This window comes from Protopterus annectens, chromosome 1.part0 (assembly GCF_019279795.1).
Source record: "Protopterus annectens isolate FY-2018-M chromosome 1.part0, PAN1.0, whole genome shotgun sequence".
Lineage (NCBI taxonomy): Eukaryota > Metazoa > Chordata > Ceratodontiformes > Protopteridae > Protopterus > Protopterus annectens.
This window is the reverse complement of record NC_056725.1, coordinates 1,219,382,245-1,219,406,484: the sequence shown is the minus strand read 5'-3', so window position 1 is coordinate 1,219,406,484 and position 24,240 is coordinate 1,219,382,245. Positions and strand designations below refer to the sequence as shown.

The following is a 24,240-nucleotide window of genomic DNA, read 5'->3' as shown; positions in this document are numbered from 1 at the left end:
TATGAATAGTAGTATTTTTACAACTAATGTTAATGACACTTTTTATGATTCCAACACAAATGATACAAGATGTTTACAGAGTTTAGATACCTTTCATTATCAGATTAAATGTTCCATTATTTCTGATGGAGGTTTCAGTTTATACAACTATATAGACAACAATTTTAGTCAAGATTTTATAGTTCTTTTTAAAAGAAGTTTTACTTTTGTACCATCTTTTAAGCATGACATTGGAAAAGTTTTAATCAATTTAAAACTTTATAGCAGACTATTGAATTTAAAGATTTTTTTAACAACAACAATGACAACATTATGGACACTAATTGTTTTAGGCTTAAGCGCAGTAGCACATTTATACCACCACAAAACCCTATGATATACATTTTTGAAAAGTTATGTTAGACTCAGATTAGAAGAACATTGAGGAAAGATGTACATATATCACAGAACCTCACTTCATCTGAAATGTTTTGTCTCAGAGAATTAACTATGACTGACAAATATAGGGTTATGAAACTTGACAAAGGAGGTGGTGTGGTAATTATGACAAACACTGACTATCATACCTCTCAACCCGGAAACATCAAAAATCTGGACAAGGCCCATGAAAAATAGGTACAAATCTATACGCCGATTAACATCTAATTTGCATACATAATTATGTAACCCCACCCACTCCGATGGGATTGTGGGATACCAACTTTCGAACGCAAATTGAAGAACAGACAACCAAAACATGGCACCAGACCAGAGTCCCCCTGCAGCCATTCCAGTGTCCTGTTACCTGGCTATTTTGCCCCATTTACCATAAACACTAATGTATGCATACTGCTTTACTTCTACAATGATTTGAATTTTATTTTTACATTTTACAGCACAACAATGCAGAAACACTAAAAGACATCATCTGGTAAACAAAGCAACACTGTCTCACAATGAAAATAGGCTTGACATTAAACTTTGCCCTTGAAACTCACATTCATTGAAACAGCATCGAAACCCACACCATATCCAAAGAAAATGCATCTGGCCAGTGGTGGATAAAGATTACCTTCGGGCTGTTTTCAAATCATTGGCCCCTTGCACACAAAACAAGAAACATACATGTGTTCTTTTCTTTATACACCTTCCCGACTTTATTAAATTATATTCCTTGTATAATACAACACACATGTTAGAGCGCATTTTAAATTTATTGTTTGAACATTTTACCAGTAATCTGTACTGTAGGCAATGAAACAAAACACATGAACCAATAATGACAAAACTGCCCAATTCAGAACTTTTCCATCATAAAAGTCTGCTTCCACACCCACACTATAAATAGAATGACAGTAGTGTAAGCCATAGGCATTTTGCACAGCGTTTCGCACTTATTTTCAATTTCACTTTTTTTGGGGGGGGGGGTGACAAAAGGTCAAAAACCAGGGACACATTTTAAACATTGCTTGTATAATTTTGTAAAGTTGCTAGAATAAAATGTTGTGCTACCATCATGCATTTCACTGGCAGGTTTTGAACCCAGGACTCTATGCACTACATTCAGAACAACATACCACTATCCCACATCAGCAGCTGCCTGAAAAATAGGAAGACTGAAACTTAATAGCCATCATTTAGTGAATTAATTTCTCACTTCTCAACATAGCTCTTAACCTTAACACAAAAAACATGGACAAACAACAAAGCCAATAATGGGGGAATACAAATTCAGTTCTCACTTCTCACTCACCATATCCCTGAACTGTTAGCACAAAAACAATAATAGGGGAATACGAATCGTGTGCTCACTTATCATAGCTCTAAACTCTTAGCGCAAAAAAAAAAAAAAAAAAAAAAGTGTTCTTATTTCTCATCATAGCTCTCAACTCAGTCAGAATTAAGAAATGGTGGTGGCTAGGGATAGTAGGCTCTTTTTACCCTGTACTAAAGGTACAGAGTTTGAGCCTGAATACCTCTAGCCACCAAGTGTATTATATGGGGGCATTTTCACACACACACACACACACACACATACACTGGTAACTTACCCTGAGTAGTGCTCGGCCTCTTTTGTTCCATTCCTCATGTTGCTGCTGTGGGCTATCCATTCCCCGGCCCATGCTGCCGCCATTAATCCCGGCTCCCTGTCTGCTGCCATTAGTCCCGCACTCCCAGTCCGTCCCATGCTGCTGCTGCCATTAGTCCCCATGCTGCTGCTGCCATTAGTCCCGCTGCCTCTGTCCCATGCTGCTGCTGCCATTAGTCCGTCCCATGCTGCTGCCATTAGACCATCCCATGCTGCTGCTGCCATTAGTCCTGCTGCCTCCGTCCCATGCTGCTGCTGCCATTAGTCCATCCCATGCTGCTGCTGCCATTAGTCCGTCCCATGCTGCTGCCATTAGTCCGTCCCATGCTGCTGCTGCCATTAGTCCTGCTGCCTCCGTCCCATGCTGCTGCTGCCATTAGTCCCTCCCATTCTGCTGCTGCCATTAGTCCGTCCCATGCTGCTGCCATTAGTCCGTCCCATGCTGCTGCTGCCATTAGTCCTGGACCTGGTGGACTCCTGCTCCCCATGCTGCAAGGCTCCCTGTCTGTTTCAAATGCTGCTTTAATCCCGCCATGCTGCCAGGCTCCCTGTCTGTTTCTCATGCTGCTTTAATCCTGCCAGCCGGAAATGATGATGCAAACGGCCAGCCAGCCGGAAATGATGATGCGAGCTCCTTGAGCTCAATTCCGACTGGCTGGTAGCCTGACGGCGCTGACGTCATTGCGCACGTGATGACGTCAGCTCCGACAGCGGGATATTTTAAAAAATTTAGAAACCCGAAAGAAATAAATTGGAAATGAAGGGGTGCCACTCGAGAATCGTGGCACCCCTTCATTTGGACCCCAAAACTCGGTAAAAACCGAGTAATTCGGAACGGTTGGGAGGTCTGCTGACTATTATAATAAAATGACTATTATGCTTAGCGATAACAATACTTATGAGAAAGTTACAAAATACGAAATGTAAAGGGCATACACTAAAGTGGATTGGTTATTGTATGAATTCCTTATGGATGGAGTTATTAACAAAGAAGAATATACTTATCTAACTGTTGAGTTTCCCATTACCCCATCCATTTTTGAATCCCAAAAATATACAAAGACATCAGCAATCCACCTTTTAGACCCATAGTATCAGCCAGGGGCTCTAAAACTGAGGCTATTGCATCTTTTATTGATGTTCATTGCAAGGAGACACTCACTAACTTGCCACATATTCTAAAAGATTCATGGCATTGTTTAGATCAAGTTAGACAACGTATTGTTAATGTAAGTCCCAATATGATCATGGCCACTATTGATGTTGTAAATCTGTTTACGGTGATACCTCACAAACAAGGCCTGGAAATGTTTGAGACCAGTTTATTGAAATTTAGTGGTATGAATACTGCAAAATGTAAACTTATGAATGAATTGATGGAAATAGTATTGGAGAACAATTTTATGTATATGAATGGCGAATATTATAGACAAAACACAGGGGTGGCCATGGGGGCCAGATGTTCACCGATTTATGCTAACCTGGTGCTAGCCAATTGGGAAACAGATCATGTTTTTACATCCACATATTGGTCCAACATTGCCTTATATTTGAGATATCTGGATGATATTCTCATTTTTTGGAAAGGTAAAAGAAATAAATTTGCAGAATTTATACAGTTTTTAGGCAGGACATCTAGGTTTTTAGAATTCACTAGTAAAATCTATGAGAACAATTTTGAATATCTTGATATAGTTTTTTCTCACAGTGATGGTGTGATTCCTTCCAATATTTTTAGGAAGAAAACATTTTCCAATTCTTTCCTACATTTTAATAGTTGCCATCCCTACCATCAAAAAAGGAATTTGATCAAAGGTCAGATGGTAAGACTATCAAGAATAATAAGTGATGACAATACTTTTGAGTTAGAAATTGAGAAATTATCTGACATGTTCCTTGACAGGGGATATCCTAATGAACTTATTTGTAACATCAAAAAAGAGATTTTTACAAAAAGACATCTGATTTATAGACCTATTATTAAATTTGGATGTAACAATATTTTGAATATTAACAAATATATTTAGAAATTATACTTTTATATTACCATACAATGAAACATCCTATAATATTGTTAATATTATACATGAGACATGGACAAGTGTTTTTACAAATAATGCTGAATTGACAGAGATTATTGGCAGTCATCCAAAGATTACATTCAGCAGAAGGAGGAATGTAAAGGAAATTTATGAGATGAATACAAATAAGGACACTTTTAAAATGTCTAGGATGAGGAAATGTGGAACCTGTCGTACATGTAAATATATTAACGATGGTTCTTATGTTTCTATTTGTAATTTTGGTAAAACTATTAGATACCCTGGCTACTGTAATTGTAACACCAAGATGATTGTTTATCTAGCAACATGCTCGACATGTTCAGCATTTTATGTTGGGAAAACTATTAGGAAGCTTAGAGAACGTATTGTGGAACATGTCAGAGACATTAAAAAGCAAAAAACTACAAGTTCTCTTTTCACACACAGTACTAGATGTCCAAATTTCAAGAGTTTTCTATTTTTCATTATAGATAGAATTCCGAACAACATACATAAGGAAGGTGATGATAAGACTATGCTGGAGGCTATGGAATGCCTCTGGCAACTTAGACTAAATGCCTGTACCTCGCCAGGTATTAATGAACATATATCTATATCCAGTATATTAAAATATAAATCACATTTTATTTGATCAGTTATTTTTTATAGATTCATTTACATACATTTATCTAAATTATAGGTGTTATACTTTTATTTAGATGGATACATTATGTAATTTATTCATTCCCAATTCAACCATTTAATTTAGGATACCACTTACATAAAATTCATTTTTAGTGTACCAATAATGCTATTCTGTGTATATATTTAATTATCTATTACTAGAGTTTTTAGAGCAGGATTTTTATAGCAAATCAACTTTTTTATACATATTAGTGTTATATTTTGTTTGTTTACAAGGTTTTATACTACTATTTATATATTCCTATGGAATTGTAAACATGGATTGATTTTAAGTATATGTATAATACAAGAATATGTATTACAACTGAATTTTTTCGGATGAATTTGAACGGTTCATTGCCAGTATTTTATTTTATTCATCAATTAACTAATTAGTAATTACATATATAAGGGGTGGATATGGAATCACGCATTTAGTACTCTGATGATGCCCTAGATTTTGAAGGGTGAAAGCGCTTAGTACCTTGTATGTGTATGGTTACTTTTTGTTTAATAAACCAGTTTTAGCTTTCACTGTGTGGCTTTTCAAGTATAGAATAGCCTGCCAACCACAGCCATAGTTAAAGTTGGCCAAAGTGGGCAGTTACCCCAGATTCAAGGTGCTAGGAGGCATGGCTGGGAGATGCCATTTGGATAATGCATTTGCATCAAAGGTTGTATGTTACAATGTATTGCAGTTTGCTACATTTTTTAAACAAGACAGAGAACCTTTTTTTCCAGTCCTAAAGTACTTTAAAATTTAAAGTTGCAGTGGTACCAGATCAGGGATCGACACAGGGTGCCAGAATAGGTAATCATAACTTTTTTTTTTTTACAACAGAAAAAAATGTTTGTGCCTTATGAGTGTTTGCTCTTTCAAATTGTAACTATGTACACATCTACATATAAATACAGATACATACACACACACACACACAAACACACACCCACACACACCCACACCCACACACACACACACACACACACACACACACACACACACACACACATACACAGACACACAGACACACACACACACACACACACACACACACACACACACACACACACACACACACCCACACACACACACACACACACACACACACACACACACACACACACACAGAACTCATCAGTAAATATTATCATTAGATTAGTACTAAGAAGGCTGGGTGCTAGTGCACAGTTGGATATATGAACATGCATGCAGAACTAATAAATTACTAAAGTTGAGACAAAGTCATACATATAGTAACATCTGTTGTAGGAAACACTAAAGCCATGGTATAGAAATCATAATGGAATTAAGAGAGACAGACAGCGGGAGGCATGATTGTGGCTGTTATACAGAATGGCGAGATACAACTTACACAAAAATTGTAAAGTTTGGTAATGTCAACAATTTCCAACAATATTATTTTCTCAAAAACTAATGGAAATCTAATCCAACTGTATTTGAAGTACTGACTACTGTAAAACTGATAAAAGAAATGGAAAAAGGATATTTATAAAATAGGAAATTATATAGCAACAGATGGAATTTATGGGAACAATATATACAGGATAATGTTTGGGAGGAGGAGTGAGATTTAAGGAAAGGTAGGAATTTAGCAATTTATGTAAATTTGGACTGACTGAGAGCTGTTATAAAGAAATAAAACATATATGCAATGTGCAATGTATGTACAGTAAATGGAAAGACTGTTAATATGGTTTGTTTTATTTTTTTCTAAAGTATGTGCTCCTGTGCTATAAGTGATAATTTAATAAAGGTATTTAGAAAAGAGGAAAAGGAAAAACAAAATAAAAAAGCTACATCTAACCTTAATTCATTGCATCATTAATTTACTTTCCATTCCATGTCAGGCTGCTATTCTGAGTAGCAAATGCATCTTTTAGATTCAGCTACAATGAATGGACAGATCCATATACATCAGTTATACCGTGTGTATAGCATGCAGAATGCAGGTCATGTAGCAGGAGCAGTGGTGTGTCTACATCTTTAATACCACTATCCCCCATATTTGGGAGAAAATATGGCCATCAGTAAGGCAGACAACTGCCAGAGGATCAGCCATCCTGTAGCAGTTTCATTATCCTCAGAATAGAAGCAGAATCCAGTGAAATAAGAATTTATAATGTTATTAGGGTACTGAATATGGCATGTGTCCATGCATGCTTTGTTTCTTGCAGAAAACATACATAAAATAGGAACTGTCACAGACAGTCAACCTGACAGGAGTGGTGGCCTCCTTGTTGCAACATGGCACCGAATCTTTTTTATAATTCAAACGTGCATTAGAATTCATAAATAAGACTCCAGCAGCTGGATGAAAAATAATCCTCTGTTTTGAAAAGAAGGTAGAAAACTGCTTGTGATACAAAAGGACAGGCAAGAAATGTTGTCATAATGTGGAACTGTGGCTGAACTGTTGCTGGGGGCGGCATGGTCATAATAGGGAGTAGATCTAGAACAAACAGTGATTTATAAAAGAAAACATGCAAGAGAAACTGAAATCAGAACAGCATTCATGTCACAGTGAAAAAGATTAATGGAAAAAACTTACAAAACAGCATATTTTCAGAAAAGGTAAGGTATACAACAATGAAGTGAATTTGTATTAATTACAAAAGTAAAATATTAGCACAGGCATGACTTACCAAAGGTAGACGACCTCCAAACAAACTGTATGGGGCACCAGTAAGAGTGACAGCCATTACTGCAGGGCAGGGCTCACCAAAGAAAGCAGGGAAGCCATAATGTGTGATAGCTCCTATTGCAATAGTGTAGATGCTGTTGACATATCCATCAGCTCCACAGTGGTCATTCACCATTCCTCCATTCCCTGAGGCCCACACAAAAATGCTCCCTTTTCCATTTCTTCCCTGTAGTGGAAATAGGAAAAACAAAAGTTTTTCCACTATGCAGCTCTGCAGTGAAATACAGTTGTACAACATGTGAATGCAACACGCAGATCCCAGGCAGAATAGGTTATTCTGATAATTTTATTCAAACCAATCAATTTTCAAACATAGAGCATTTTCAATTTGCAGCATTACAGAATTAAAAAAAAAGTCATGAATTTTGTGCAGAAAGTCAATTGGCAAACAAATTAGAAGACAGAATAAAATAGTGTGTGTCTAGAAATGTCATTAACATGATATAGAAAGACATGCCCAGTAAATTGTTAATATATTTTACCATTTGAACTAATAGTCACCCCCAGGTTCTTTGCATACATACATCTCTGTGAAGAAATATTTTTCTGTTAGTTCGTTATTTTGGCTATTGAGTGTTAAAGTTGTGTAGACTGCCATTTGAAAGCACAATATAAACATAAATGTTAAGATTAGGAATGAATTATCACCTTTTCTTAATACTTGTGATGAATGCACTTTTGAGGAATGCATACAAAAAAATGAGAAAGGTAAATGTGGCAATGAGGTCTGTAACCTAGCAATTTAAGATGCCACTCTACATAAATTACCAGTAGTATCAGTAAAACAACAAAAATAATGTTATCTAAACCACAGTACCTTTTCTCATTATAACTCTCATTTTTATAAATATGTCGATGACATTCTCTTTTACATTATGGGGTTTCCTTTAAAGACTCCACTTCAGTTTATTACACCTATTAAAATAATAAAGCAGAGTTACACATGCCTATAAACCATGACAACTTGAATACTGCTGGGAATTTAAAAACATGGCAATTGTAATATACAACCAAGTGACCTGACCTAAGGGATAAAAAGGGATATCAATATGGTGGATGAGGATGTTCTGCAAAAACTAATGAATGCTCTATTGGTAAAAGTTTTTGCCTTTAGCTTAGATTTTAACCATTTTTGACCAGACTAACAAAGTCCTGAAATGCATTATGCATTCCTTCATCTTCTACAAACCGTAACAAAGAAGGCATGCAGAGATAAGCTGGAACTGAAGCATGCATTTTGGCAAATGAGTCAATATATCTGAAACAGATCCAATATTCCCATGCAGTAATCATGGCCAGAGATCTTGTGATAGTTTCCACTACACAGATAACCTCATGTTTATTTTGCTCCATTTAAACGTTCATGTCTTCAAGTCTGTCCTTATAATCATCAGCATGTAAGGTAGTTCTTTATAGTTTAATCTATTAAATGGAAACTGTTGCATAATCACAATTTGTAATTCATCTGTTCAAGATATTATTCTCTGTAATATAACTCCCACTCTACAAGCCTAAATATTTTGAAGCAAAACGAAGATTTCAATATTTAAATAAATATTAATTTGTCAGAGCCTTCTAAACTGTGCATTTGTATTCAAATGAACAGAGATGTAACTCATCTAAGTCATGCTTTTCCATTCTGCTAAGTTACTTTATCACCGAACATTTTTTGCTTATAAGTACATTTTGCTTCAATGTCCAACAGGGACTTTAGATGGTCTTTCAAGGTTCTAATCCACTGTTACTAAGCTTTTAAATATTTCAGTTACGGTTTCACTATGATCCACTCCCTATGATGTAATACTGTTTCCAGTACTTATATGCTTATTTTTCAATTCACAATGTATACCTAACTTACTGTGTTCAATGACTATATGTTTTATATTCAATGTACTTTTTATTTTTCGATAATTATGTTTATCTTGCAACATGTACATATTGTACCATTTTTTTTCTCTTGCAGCTTTTCACCCCAGGCCTCCACTGAAAATGGGCTCCCAGTGGACTTCCACAATCATCAATCTTGAAATAAATAAATAAATAATTTCAGAAGTTAAGCTTTTTTTTACAAATTAACAAATGCAATCTAATTGCAAATTGTACATTGAATGGGCATATTTTACTTAAAGTTAAATGGCTATACGTGATTATTCATAGATGTTTATAGTGTTATGCTTTTTAATTTTATCTCCATAAATGATAACTAATAAACAACATTAAATTTCCCAACCATATTAACTTAATTCCCATCTCTCTCTCTCTTTTTTTGACAACTTGAACCCTGAATTCTTAAAAGTAGGCAGACATTTCATCACTAAAATTATAATATACGAACTACTCATTGTATCATGTTAAAATTAGAATCAGTTCTAAACAGTAATCCTCACTGCTTTTATCAATAGCTCTCACAAAGCCAAAAAAATATCTTTTAGCCTAATATCCCTTAAAGCCCTCTCTCTGAGCCGATGGAAAGAAACAGTCACATCCATTTCCTTCAGCATATGAATGAGACTATGACTTTTTCTATAATTAATGCCACAAATTCCATTGAGGCCATGGTATGGGTATTGCTCTTTTTCAGTGGTCTGCATCCTTAAACAAAACTAGAGAAACTGTAGTTTCATTGCAGCTTGAGTTTTCCAAGACATTTTCTGTCAGAGATGATAACGTTTTCTCTGCATCTTATATTTTGGTCCCCATCATTCTACATTCAAATTTTCTGCTAGTTGCATAAGTCAGAGGAATACGTCTGCCAGATATGATCATGCCATCTTCGTACTGCAGTCCTGACTGTGTAGGTAGGATATCAAAGAAGAAGATATTTCATTCATATCTTTAATAAGGTAAGCAGACATCAGAACAGCTATACTTGAAAAAGACATTTTGTGTTTTTGATATACCATCAGATTTGCAGGCAAAGTACAAACTGACTTGTAGCTCAACAAAAAAGGAAAATCATTTGCTTTACCATTTTGCAGAAAAGTGTGAGGGGATCCAATGTTAGTGTTAGGGCCAGAAATGTTATTATAGTATGCAAGAATGTACAAAGTTTAGACAATATGAAGGAAGAGTCAGGCCAACATCACAACAAATAGGAATCAGTCCATTTGGGATTATTGTTGAATCATGATTTCTTTATCTGAGACTGATTACATCTCTGGACATGCTGCTATAGTAGACAAAAAAGAGGATAAAAATAAAAGTAGTGTTATAATATATTTGTGAAATAAAATCTGAGTAAATAATGCTGCACTGGATTTCATAGATAAATCACCATAGCAGTATTAATAAAGCTGGGTGCAAAAAACAGAAAATTCCTTATGGGACCCCATGGGGCCCGTACATACTACCTGAGTATAACTAGATATCTAGACTATAGATATTATGATTGCAGAGTTTGCAATGAGTTAAAGTTTGCATAAATGAAATGAAATTTAAAGTAAGAAAAATACTTAAACTGTTATTTTATAGTCTCTCTATCTTATGCATATAACTGAATGATCAGCAAATCTTAACTCAATATTATATATAGTTTTGTTAAATCCAGAAGGATGTTATAACTGTGATATTACCCCTCCCTTGCTAAACAGTGATTATAACTGCACTTAGATCAGAGTCATTGGGTTTGTATAAATAAAGCTGCAATATGTAATCTGAAGTGGATGTAAAGCAAGTTGGGAATATACAGAAGAAAGCTTATTACCAAGCTATGGTAGCAGATTTAAAGATGAGACCTTAAGGATACTCAGTATGAAATTTCAAGATTTTTATACAAAAAAAAACAAAAAAAAAACAGAGTTAACAAAAGTTGCCAAGAATATAGGAATATACCAGTAAAATCAGCAGTAAAACTAAGGCATATATTCAAAGAAAAAAAAAGTATATATATAGATATATATATATTTATATGTGTGTGTGTGTGTGTGTGTGTGTGTGTGTGTGTGTACATAATACACACACATGTGTGTGTGTGTGTGTGTGTGTGTGTGTGTGTGTGTGTGTGTGTGTGTGTGTGTGTGTGTGTGTGTGTGTGTGTATTATATACATAAGACCACCTCAGGCTGTTGATGTTATAAGGACACATTTTATAGAGAGATTGTCATTAATACATAACAGTGGGCATTCGTTTAGTTTTGTTGTATTGCAACAAAGAACCCCAGAAATAAGAGGGGGCCCGTGGCAAATAAGATTAGAGATTGATGAACTCTTGTGGCAGATTCGAACTAGAGCCCATCTTATACCAGGAATTAATGACAATCTCTCTATAAAATGTGTCCTTAAGTGGCTATCCTATAATAGGTAATTAAATTGAACAACTTAGAAGTAGTTTTGTCGATAGTTAATAGTAAATCACAACTTTAAAAAAATCTTTTATTAAAGATGTAATATGATGAATTATAACATCAATTTGAGTCTATCATTATTTATTTATTATTATTTCTATGTACTTATTTAAGGGTGACTAGTAAGGGGTCTGTAAGAACTATATATTAAACTGTCTATGAAATATATACTTTTATGACTTTTTATGACTAGATGTATTCATATAAGACCTAGTTTTTGAATAGAATTTACAATATGAACCTCTTTTTCAACAAGTATGTACGAATAAAAAATTGCAACTAAAAAATTGCAACTATAAAATGGATTATATAGGTTGTTGGGTACAAAAAACACCCTGGGACATTTACAAATAAATGTGTTTAAAACATGTCCTGGAATTGGTCGTACTCAACTACTCAGGCTTGTTGCTTTTCCGGTAACGCTAGTGGTATATGATAAACTGAGAAGCTAACATCTAAGGGGTCCGATTTTTTGTCATAAGAATGTGATGTGTAATGTAAGGTCCAAGGTTAATTTGTATTTTAAATGTTTTATACATAGTCCATGTTTATTATATAACATCGGACGTACTTTTTAGTACATTTTATATTTTACAATTTAAGTTTAAGTAATTTTCAAGATTTTGCATTGTATTAAGCAATTGCCTTAAGGAACACTATTTAGTGTTTCCCATAAGCAATGTAATCTACTTCTTTAAGGTTACCATAGTTTTATTTAATTAACAAATGCATTTGTTCCTGATTGGTACTAAGTACATGTCCGCAATATAAAAGGTTTTTTATTACACATTCTGCTGTTTGTCTGATGAAGGCTGAACATTGGTTTGGCCGAAAGTGCTAACTTTACTTGGATTTAATAAATTATTTTATATTATAAAGCCGTCTCTGATCGTGTTCCTGCTTGCTGGTTCGTGGTTTTGTGGAGTTTATTGTTTTTTTTCGTTAGTGTGTGGTGGCAGTGTTATACCACTAAAGAAAGGAGTAGTGACTCTAAAAAGGTATTGTTAACCTCTCCTGGAAATCAATGTGTGTGTGTATACATGTGACTATAAAACAGTAAAAACCAAGATTCCGTTACTTTAGATAACAATGCAATGCACTGAGGGGCAGTGAATACTATGACATCTTGGGAACTCTGTGCTCATAACTCTGATCTTCAGCCACAGACTGTAAAGCTTATATGGATGTGGCTGCACTTATAGTTCATACACACTCATTTGTAATTTATACTTTGGGCTGTCCCTGAACATCTCAGCAAAGCAGACCTTTGAAGTACTTGTTTGACCAACAGTGTCTTTCAAACAGATTCTGGATTTTCACTATCTCTCAAGGTCTAAGTGTCTTAGCTGATCAGTCATAGAATAACTCCCATTTTTTCAGAGATTTCTACCAAGCTGAATAAACATTCAATATTTATTCTGGCTGACACTGAATAGATGAAGTGGGTAACTTTGTCTTCATTCTCCTTTATTTCCAACAGTTGATAAGGTGATAGACTGATGAAATATCTAGTGTTTATTTGTGGCTGAAGCAAAAATGCTGATTGACGGAATAAAACTGCTTAAGCATTCTACCACTCTTTCAGATGTCTATACCCTTTACCCTTTTCCTCTTGTTCCATGTTGTATTGAATGTATCTGTAAATTCCCTTTCCCTCACTGATTCCAGTAGTCCATTCCATGAGACTGCAACTTGATTTTTGTAAAATAACTTTCACAGATCCAAATAGTAGTTAGCCCACAACCTCTTACCTGTACTCCCCCACCCCCATTCATTCTTTTCAGAATGATTCCTCCACATCTTGTCCACATACATTGTTTTGGTTTCAAGTCAGAAAAGCTCTAGCCTGTAGTCATATTCTTCATTAATCATTCCAAAAATCTTTTTGGTATGCTTCCTCAAAATTCCTTCCAGCTGTCCAGTCAATGTCCCTTTCCTTATGTGACCATCAGAAATGCATGCTGTATATAAAATGTGGTCTGACCAGCACCTCTAGAATGGAAACATTACCTCTTTGCTTCTGGAATCTATCCCATTGAAGACATGCCCTAAGATTAATTTTGTTAACTTGCTTTCACTTCCATCTTACTCTGCTTTAAATAGTCCAATCTAGATGTGATCAAGTCTGTCTGAGGAGTCCAATCCAGTTGTGATCAGCACTCCTAAGTCTCTTTCCTGCTGCATTGCCTTCATTTCTTCTCCCCCCAGGTGATACAAGAGTTGCTGGGACCAAAGTACAGCATTTTGCATTTATCTGCATCAATCCTCAACTGTCACCTTTGTGCCTATTTGTTCAGCCTTTCTTAATCTTTTCCTGAACTCTTCTCCATGTTTCACTGCTGCACTAATCTTTGTTTCATCAGCAAAAAGGATTGATCTTTTTTTGTATTCCTTCATATATTCTGAAACAAATGCATTGAAGAGCACAGGACCTAGGAAAGAAATATGTTATACTCCATTAACCATTTTTAATGGCCTGGCATTATCTCTCTAATCAAAATCCTTTATGCCCAACCTTTTAGCCATGCAGCTGTCCAGTTCTTCAGCCCTGAGTCTAATTCCAGCCTTTGTAGTTTTCCTTTCAGTATTCAGTGTGGGTCAGAGTTAAAGACTGTTCTAATATTCAGATAGAGTACTTCTATGTGGGATCCCTGACAGGCTCTACTATACTCAGCCATAAAACTGAATCAAATTTGACTGACAGATCTCTCTGGCCATTAACCCAAATTGGTTGCTGTTCTGGAGGTTGCTGCTTTCTAAAAAATTTACTAACATTTCTTTTAAGATTCACACTATGACTTTGCCTGTTCCTATTTTAAACCTAACAGGCCTGTCATTTCTGCATTTTTCTGCATTCCCCATACAAGGTTATCACAACTACTGCTCTGATAAATTAAACTCATTATATTCCAACTTCGTGTTTTTTCAAAGTGTGAATACTGTTTAAATAAAAGGATATACCTTTTCAGGGTCTGATTTTTCATGAATGGGACACCAATGGTGTCACACAAATCTCTGTATTCGGTGACTTCTTTCAGACTATTCTGGGTATAGAAGTGAGGAATAGTTTATTGTGATGTGTGGCTTGAGCAATATATAATTAAAATGATAATGTTCTTTTTGATGTTGTAAGAATATACATACCATGTGCAGTAATAATAACCTTACCTTCATAAATGAACCATTCTGAGACTATAACAAGGTCACAAATTAGTATTACAAAATAAATGTTCAAATCCTAAAACTATTACACTATTATAGAAAATATACTATAACTTTGTAACAGAGAGAGAGAAATAATGAATGTGATTTAAATTCCTATACCGCCTATAAGCTATCAACTTGCAACACCTTATATATATGCTTCCTATTTTTACTGTATTTGGCAATGATTTGTTACAAGACATAAGATACATTAATTTATAACTGAATTTTATATTTTAAATGGAGTTCCCTAGGTTTTAAATTACTGAAAAAAATCAGACACAGATATAAAGATATGATTATAGGAACAGATGTAATAATTTACAAATGTAGTCCTAATTACTTTGTGTTTAATCAAAAGCTAGAAATGCATACTCTTTCAAAAATGTTCAGGGGTTAGTTATATAGTTTCTGAGCACAAGAATTCCTATGTATTTCTTCTTATCAGTATCACTCAACTAAAACTTCAACAATGTTACAATAACAAGTAACTCAGAAATGTATTTTTTCTCTTCTAGGATTCAAGCTAGATCATATGTGAACCACTGTATAATTTCTGGTTAATTTTACTGACATATTCCCCTTGACGTACATTCAACAGATGTCACGTCTTTCACATTGGGCTCTGATGTTCTTGCATCTTTCTCTTCAGTCCATGAAATAAAATCAAACACAATCATCTTAATCAAATTAAGGGCATTTAGAATCAGTCAGCTGTTAGTATCTGCTCCTAGAAAAAGTCAAGGGATAAATTCCTTACCTTTTCAGCTCCTAGTCGAAGTGCTTTTTTAGTTAGTATTCCAGGCCCGCCCATCTTCTTCCCGTTATCTTTTGGTCCCCAGCAGCAGCTGTAGATATCTATATAGTCATTGTTATATGTAAGAGATGTGGCTTCCATGGCATCTGTGACAGGACCATCCAGCAAACGGATACCTTAATTAAAGTAAGTGGTAAGTATTTATTTCCACCCTAATTGGAAAGTTTTGAACTAAAAAGCTCTACAAAGCTAAATAACTGTAAGAACAAAATACTAAAAATAGACAAAGGCAAATGAAAATACAAGGCATACATAAAACAAAGCTAAATAATATTCTGTTATTTCGATTATGATGGTCCACTTATTGTGTTAAAACAGATGCACAGAATTTGAAATGAAAACAAAAGCTGAACATTCAATGCACTATATCTACTCATTTTATAAAAACACAGAAAATACATTCAACTTAAATGTCTTTCTTAAAAAAAGTACCTCATATATAAGCATTAGGTTATTAAATATTTATTTTTGTGTTACACAAACTGAATAAATGGCTGTACAAAATGGATGGATGGATTTTTATTCAGACTGTGTGTGTGTGTGTGTGTGTGTGTGTGTGTGTGTGTGTGTGTGTGTGTGTGTGTGTGTGTGTGTGTGTGTGTGTGTGTGTACCTTTATTTGGATCCTATGGACTTCTCAAACTGATTTGCACCTCAGTATACTACAATGTAAGTTATAAAAGTTAACTTTGTTTAATATTTTGAATTAAACATATTTGCGTTAGATGCAGTCATTTATTATCAAACAATTAACTGTAAATTAACAAGCATAATCAGGGTTGGTGAACATTAATAAAATGGGTCTACTACAACTGCCTGTGCATCATTTGCTTGAATCCCAGTTGCTCTGTACTCAACGGGCTCACATACGCAATAGCCTGAAGTGTCAATTTTTTCTGTTGTTTAGGTGTGACCTATATCTTGTAAGAATCCTATAAAAAGGAGAAAAGGATGAGGTTTAGCTGAATATCTGCAGAGTCTGTGGAGTGTACAACAACAAGTGAGAGAAAGAGAAGCTGGAGCCTGGCGACCAAGTGGAGGAACCTGCTGAGAAGGAAGTGAACTTTGAAAGTTTGACAGGGTATTCTTCAGCCTTGGAAAGGTTTGGTGTTTATGATAAAGCATAAATGACCTCTGTCAGTCAGAGAGGGAAGCGTAAATTAATTGTGGATGGCTAAGAGTACCATGTGAAGTGGGAAGTTGGGAAGTTAATGGCAAGAGAGAATGGTGTTGTGCTTTTGAGAGGAAAACCAAGTGCCACAGAAAAGTTATTACACAGACTGTGCAGAGGAGATAGGAACTGCTGAAGTCATGCCAGCATGACCGTTATCCTGATGCAGCCTGTGTCCTTGCTGTCCACCATCATCCTGATGCAGTCTGTGTCCTCGCTGACCACCATCATCCTGATGCAGCCTGTGACCACGCCGGTTTACTTCTGAATGATCTGAGGATCTTGGCTTGTAAAACAAATGATACACCATCAGCAATTTAATGTAGTTACTACTAAAGCTGACCCTGATACTGTTTAGCATTTATCAGCCAAACATGCCATGAAGCAGATAATTAACAGGTAGAGAGCTGCAACCTCTGAAAAGGCATCCATAAAGCCATCGCTGACCATCTCAGCTGTGGATTGAGTAAACTACCCCTTACCAGAGAGAAATTTACTTGTCCAACAATCCTATAATGACAATGGTAGCACTTCCATGATTTTGCTGACCATATGACAGAACCTTGCTGATTCTGAGCTGTCAAGTTTCTGGCTAATAGATAGCATTTTCCAGTCAGAGCTGCTATTTGCATACAACTCTACACCATCCATGGAAAAGTTACTACAAGAATGCCAGATTGCTACCTATGGTGTATGCCCTGACAAGCAGAAAATTTGAAAAGGGCTATGAAACAATAATGAACAGTGTTTGCTATTTGGCTAAGACCATGGTCGACTCTGCATCCAGCCTACGATTACTTATTTGAAAGAGCAACCATACAGGTTGTACACAAATACTTGACAACAACTGAGGGAAGGGTTTCCTCTTCCATTTTGGGCAAATAATTTGGCATCTGCTACAGGCTCATGGTTTGTTAGAGAATATGTCCAAAATACAGACTTCAGACTAGTTGCAAAGCAACTGATGGCAATAGCTTTCCTAGCATCAGAGGAAGTTACACCAACATTTGACAAGCTGAAAGACAAGTTCCTAGACAGTACCTTTGGATTACCTTTGCGGATGAAGGTCAACTATGTCCTAGGAAAAGCTAAGAAGTATGGGAAATGGTTGTCAAAAACTCAAAAAAGCTCCCTCCCTTGTATCCACCTACCTTTTGGAGTGTGTTATAGAGTGTGATATTTGATGTGCCTTATCCACAAAATTGCATGAAAGCCTGGTGCAAGAGACTTAGAACATTACTATCCAAACAATGAGTTTTCTAACCTGAGCTGCTGAGAGTCATTCAAGTTGAGAAAAAAACACAGCAACAACCTCTCCAAAGTATCTCCAACAAACAGCAGGCAAGGCTCAAAAAGCTCTCTGCAGTAATTCATTACAATGAGCAAGACTTACTGGAAGATACTAAGAACTGTGGCTCACAAATGCAGCAGTTTACAATCACCACATCATACATACCCACATAAATGTTGATTATGCAGACATGTTTAAGCACTGGCATTGATGAGACAGTAACCTTTAATCACCCACTTTTTTTGTAACACAGTCATCACTTACCCCAAAAGCAAAATAAAGACAATAACCCTAGCATATAAATAAGTAAATAAATAAATAAAAAATGAAAAAAAAAGAACATACTCATGACAATCCAGTTACCACTGAAACATGCTCATTAACAATCCCAATACAGTAATTACAAATTCATTTGACGTGTTTATTTTGCCATTCTCTTAATTGGCACAGTTATAATGTACTCACCAGATATAAAGCACAATACATTAAATAAAGCCTTGGCAACAAAGCCTTAAGAAGTCCTTCATATACACGTACACATATGTAGAACTCCACAGTGATATTGCCCAACTTCATAATATCCATGCAATGTCTACTAATTTATGTGTGATTAATGTCAAAAGTCCACTTTTGCAATGTAAATTTAAAATACAGAAAGAAAGTCTGTTCTTGATGTATTCAGTTACATGTATGTTTGTGCGAAACACAATTAAAATTATGTTTTTGCCATATACCATTCCAAGGCAGTAATAAAATGTGTTTTTGCCATATACAAATCAAATTAAACTCAGACGTCTGTCTGCTAAAACATGCTGTACTCAAACTCAAATTCAGAATGAGTGTCAGCATGCATGAGTAAACTGGAAGTCGAGTTACTCTTGGTGATGAGATCGCACACGAGCAAATGGAATACGTGCAGATGTAGTACACCCAAACCATACTCTTTTCAGTTTTTGTAGCACTCTGACAACCTATCAGTCATACCTGCAAAATGCAGAACTGACACTACAGACTACTGGTTATGTGAGCAGTTAGCTGCAAGCAACTGCGATTCAAGTAAATTCATTTTACTAGCAACCACCCCCCATATGTTTTCAAAAACGTAGTAAAAGGACAGTGTATCCGAGCCGCAAGAATGTCATCCACAAAGGAATATATGGAGACCGAGCTTAGGATGATACACAAATTATTCCTCAGTCGTGGTTATCTGGAGAACATGTTGTACGATATTACTAAATACGTACAGAAACAGTGGGGTCAGAAGTACATGCCAATACTAGGCTGTTATAATTCCGACAACCAAGTAGAACAGCGAAAGGAATCTTTTGGGAGAGTATGTGTATTGACGTATACCCCCTATACACACGTAATTAAGGAAATTTTACAAAGACATTGGGAAGTGATAACTACACTTAATTTAGAGGAAAAGCTAGGTAAATTTCCTAAATGTGTATTTAAGACAGCCCCCAACTTGAAGAGAATATTGGAAAGAGCTAGTTATGAAAATGAAGGTGCGGATAGATTTAAAGGTACATTAAAATGTGGAAGATGTCAGCAGTGTAGATATATTAATGAAGCCAAGACTATCCGGTTAGATGACATAAATCACACTACCATTCGGTGTAGGACAGGAAGTTGCAACACTAAACAGGTGGTTTATGTGGCCACGTGTAAAAGTTGCACTGCATACTATATTGGAAAAACGGAAAGACAGCTTAAAAAACGAATATATGAACATCAATACAAAATACAGAAGTGTGACACTAAAAACGCTCTGTATAGACATATCTTAGAGAAAGGGGAAGGTCATGGATTTATATTTGCAATTATTGATCAGGTTATCAATACTCCATATGGAGGCAATTGGAAAATGATTTTGGCCCAATTTGAAAGTAGATGGCAGATTTACACTGATGCTACTAGATGGCCTGGTTTAAATGATTTTATCAGCATAAAACCTTTTTTAGCTCTTTCATAATTTTTAACGGTTAATGCACACAAATCAACTCATCCATTACACTAATTACATTAATTTTTATCATACTAACAGAATTTTTAATTAATCTTTTTATTCAATTTATAACTAACTTAAGAAAATATAACAAACATTCATATGTAGATTATGGAGAAAATATTTTATATCATTATTTATTTTATTTTATAATAAAATTAGGCATTAAATTTGTAATATATTCATGTACTTTATAACTTTATAACATCAACATTTTTAGACAATAATATGTATAATTGAGATTACTATTATCATGCCGTTATTGTAAAACTTTTGTTTTTAGTTTGTTGTTAGTCTTAGGTATAGTTAAAATTTAGGCATGTATACCTTTAATGTTTTTGGCGGGTTTTTCAAACAATTAAGTGATCAGATGACTATAAATTAGAGAATTTTTAGCATTGTGTTGTTCTGAAGAAGACTGGGGTTTTCAGTTGAAAGCGCTTAACCAGTGTATTCACTCTTTGTTTGTGTGACAATAAACAGTTTAATTCATCCTTGTGCACGAGCGGTAAATATCCAAGGGTCTGCACATCCAATTTTTGGTTCTACAGTTGATATTCACCATGAGTCCATTCTAAGTGCCCTTTTGTTTAACATCTTTGTCACTGACTTACATAAAGCAGACAAGAATGTTACCACTATACAGTAAACAGACAACTCCATACACCTGTTCTGCAAAAGCCCTTGAAGAACTGCGACAAATATTTTATTTATTTATTTATTTTACATTTGTTTATCAGGAGAGTCCAACTGGACACATGTCCTTTTTCAGCAGAGGCCCAGGGTGAAAAGCTCCTCAAAAGACATACAAGTTAACAAACATTTGATTACATATGCATACACACTCTGTTCCAAAATACATGATCATAGTATAGAGATACAGAATATATACAACACTAAAGCTCACAGAATTTCTCTACAGAATCAGATATGATACCTTGTGTGTGATATCATTGACTACTTAAACGGAGACAATACAACATTATACAACATTGAATTGAAAAGTAAGAATGGATTTTTTGGTTGCTTGCTCTTCCCTATTATCAGATCAAAACAAATCTATTGTAATATGGTGCTAGAGTCAACATAGTAGAAATACTGGTATCATTTGAGGGAGACAGTTTAGTCAGGGGCATGCATGGGTACAGCCGCTTCTTGGATAAGTGAGTTTTTAGCATATTTTTAAATTGAGATAAGTCTGTGGTAGATGTAATGTTAGGAGGTAGTGCATTCCAGATTTTGCCTATGTAGTTTGAGAGGGATTCTCCAGCTAAAGAAGGAAGTTTCTCTGTTCATCTGTGAGAGAGGGGAGCTTTGAGCAGCCTATCTGTCCCTCGAGGAGTGGTTTCAGCCCAGCAATTAGTAGTTTATTGGCCATTTTGGGCTAATTTATTTATCTTTCTTTTCCCTGCTATAAATACCATATTTGCCCAGTTTTGCATGCCGGGCAGCACCGGTTAGCTAGAGTAAAACTATTTCCGGCTCCACAAAGTCTCCTCTTCAATTTTTCCCTTAGAACTAGACAAACTTTCAACTTAAGCACTCAAGCCATTCATTTCTCAGCCCGGCACTTGCTCAAAACTTATAGCAAGCACTTATAAACATTAGCACTAGACCCTCTTGTACTGTACAGAAGGACAAGGCTCTCTATTCGACCTTACCAGCCATCCAGTAAAACAGTTCACTGTACCTATCCAGACATGTCCAAAGGGCAGTTTCAGGTGTACTCCCCGGTCCAACTGGTGAATCTGAGCATTTTGAGGCAATGTTACAACTGCCTCATGTACACAGACAACCCCCTCCTCGTACCACCAAACACTAATACATGTGAGAGATGCAGTTATACTGCCAAACTAGAGGCTAAGCTCTCTCAACCCAAGAATGGATCAGACAGTCAAGAGGAGAAGGGAAATACTTGCATCACACCACCAGTCTTGCATAGACCCATTAAACCAGCATTGGCAAAAAACACACATGAAAACATACTCGGAGGCTCTAAATAAAAATCTGCAAAACCAACAGAGACCTCCAAAGCAAACATCCAAGCAACCTCCACCCCCCAACACAAACCATAAAACACATACTTCACAAAACCAGTGTGCCATGAAACCACAGCCCTTAAGGCAAAATAACATACCCAACATACTAGTAATAGGTGACTCTATAGTCAGGCACACTGACGTCCCACTCACTAGGCTGAATAAGAAGAAGGTTACTGTTAGCTGCCTGTCAGGTGCCAGGATCCGCCACATAACACAAGCACTCAGGTCACTCCAGAACAAGTACAAATATGACACTGTCATTGTTCATGTTGGTGTGAATGGCCTGAGCCATACCTCCCTGGACTACACGAAGAGAGACATGGAAGAGCTTTCTGATTACGTAGCCCAGGCCAGTATGACCATAACCCTGAGTAGCATCCTGCCCTCACCAAGAATGATACCACTGTATAAAGAAAAAAATTATTGATTTCAACATATGGCTAAGTTTTTGGTGTCATTCAAAGGGGATCCAGTGTCTGTTCGCCTGGGATGACATGCTCAACAAGCCATGCTGCTTTGCTAGAGACGGCTTGCACCTGTCACCCTTAGGCTTTCGAATACTTGCCAAGGCTCTTGCCACCACCATAGTGCCTTTTTTAGGCAAGGCTCAAAAGACAAACCCACCACCATAAATAGCACAAGTAACAAAAAACTGAGGGTAATGCTACTCAATGCCAGAAGCCTAAACCTCAAAATACATGCACTCTAGGCACTCCTCAGTATGGAGAAAATCAATATATGTACAGTAACAGAAACATGGTTTAAGGCTCCAGACAGCCCCCCAGCACTACCAGACTACAACTCATACCATACATTTCAGCCACAGTACCCAAACTGAAATACAAAAGGTGGGGGCATACCCATATTCATCAAGGATACCCACACCTCCAGGTTAGTGGCACAGCACGATGCTTCAGAGATCATCCACGTGCAACTAACAATGGGCAAAACTGCAATTCAAATTGTAGCTTGCTACAGATCACCCACCATGTCCCATGACCCCCATTCCGTGTTTCTGGAAACACTGGGAAACATAAAGGTCCTACCAAACACCTTAATACTGGGTGATTTCAATTACCCAATCATTAACTGGGAGAACTACTCAAGTACTATCTCCCTTGCCCAACTTTTCCTAGAATTTATAAACTCAAATGCCCTGGTTCAACTGGTCAACACTCCCACCAGAGGTGACAACATATTGGACCTGGTCATCACCAACATGGGCGACCGGTGTTCCACACCAGAGGTTAACCCCTCGCTGGTTAGATCTGACCATAAACAAATCACTTTGGATATCCATATTCCGCCCCCACCCCTGGACAAGAAAACCACTGTGAAAAACTTTTTAAAAGCAAACTTCACGTTACTTAAGACCGAGGTGGAAAGTTTCAAAGCCCCCATGCTGAAGGATAACACTGTCCAAGCTGCAAATTCCTTTACTAATGCACTCTACGGGCACCTACAAGAATGCATGGATCGTGCTATCCCAAACAAAACTCACTCCTCCAAGAAAAGGAAACCAGTTTGGTGGACCCCTGCCATAAACAAGCTATACAGCAGGAGGAGGAAACTAGTGCAGAAAAGAGTAACATCCCAAGAAGGGAAGACATCTCTGGTTAGTATCAGCAAGAAACTACGATCCCTCATAAAATCATCCAAGGTGAGCTTTGAAAGAAAAATTTACAAGGACTCTAAATATAACCGCAAGGCATTCTTTAGCTATGTCAAGAATCTAAGTGACAATGCTCAGATCTGCTCGGAGTTAATGCAGAATAGCACAAAATACACTGAACTGACTGATATTGCCAACATCCTGGCAGACATGTTCAGCACAAACTTCACCCT

General features: G+C 36.3%; 1 protein-coding gene across 1 annotated transcript in view; it reads right to left on the bottom strand.

The window, feature by feature from the left end:
* The window catches only part of LOC122800655 (PC3-like endoprotease variant B), a 3,659,607-nt gene that overhangs the window by 72,432 nt on the left and 3,562,935 nt on the right, over positions 1-24,240 (bottom strand). The window contains exons 12-13 of the mRNA XM_044069972.1: positions 15,825-15,997; positions 7,459-7,683 (exon numbers count right to left, since the gene is read on the bottom strand). Of these exons, the coding sequence (XP_043925907.1) occupies positions 7,459-7,683; positions 15,825-15,997 (398 nt within the window). The remainder of the gene's footprint in view (positions 1-7,458; positions 7,684-15,824; positions 15,998-24,240) is intronic.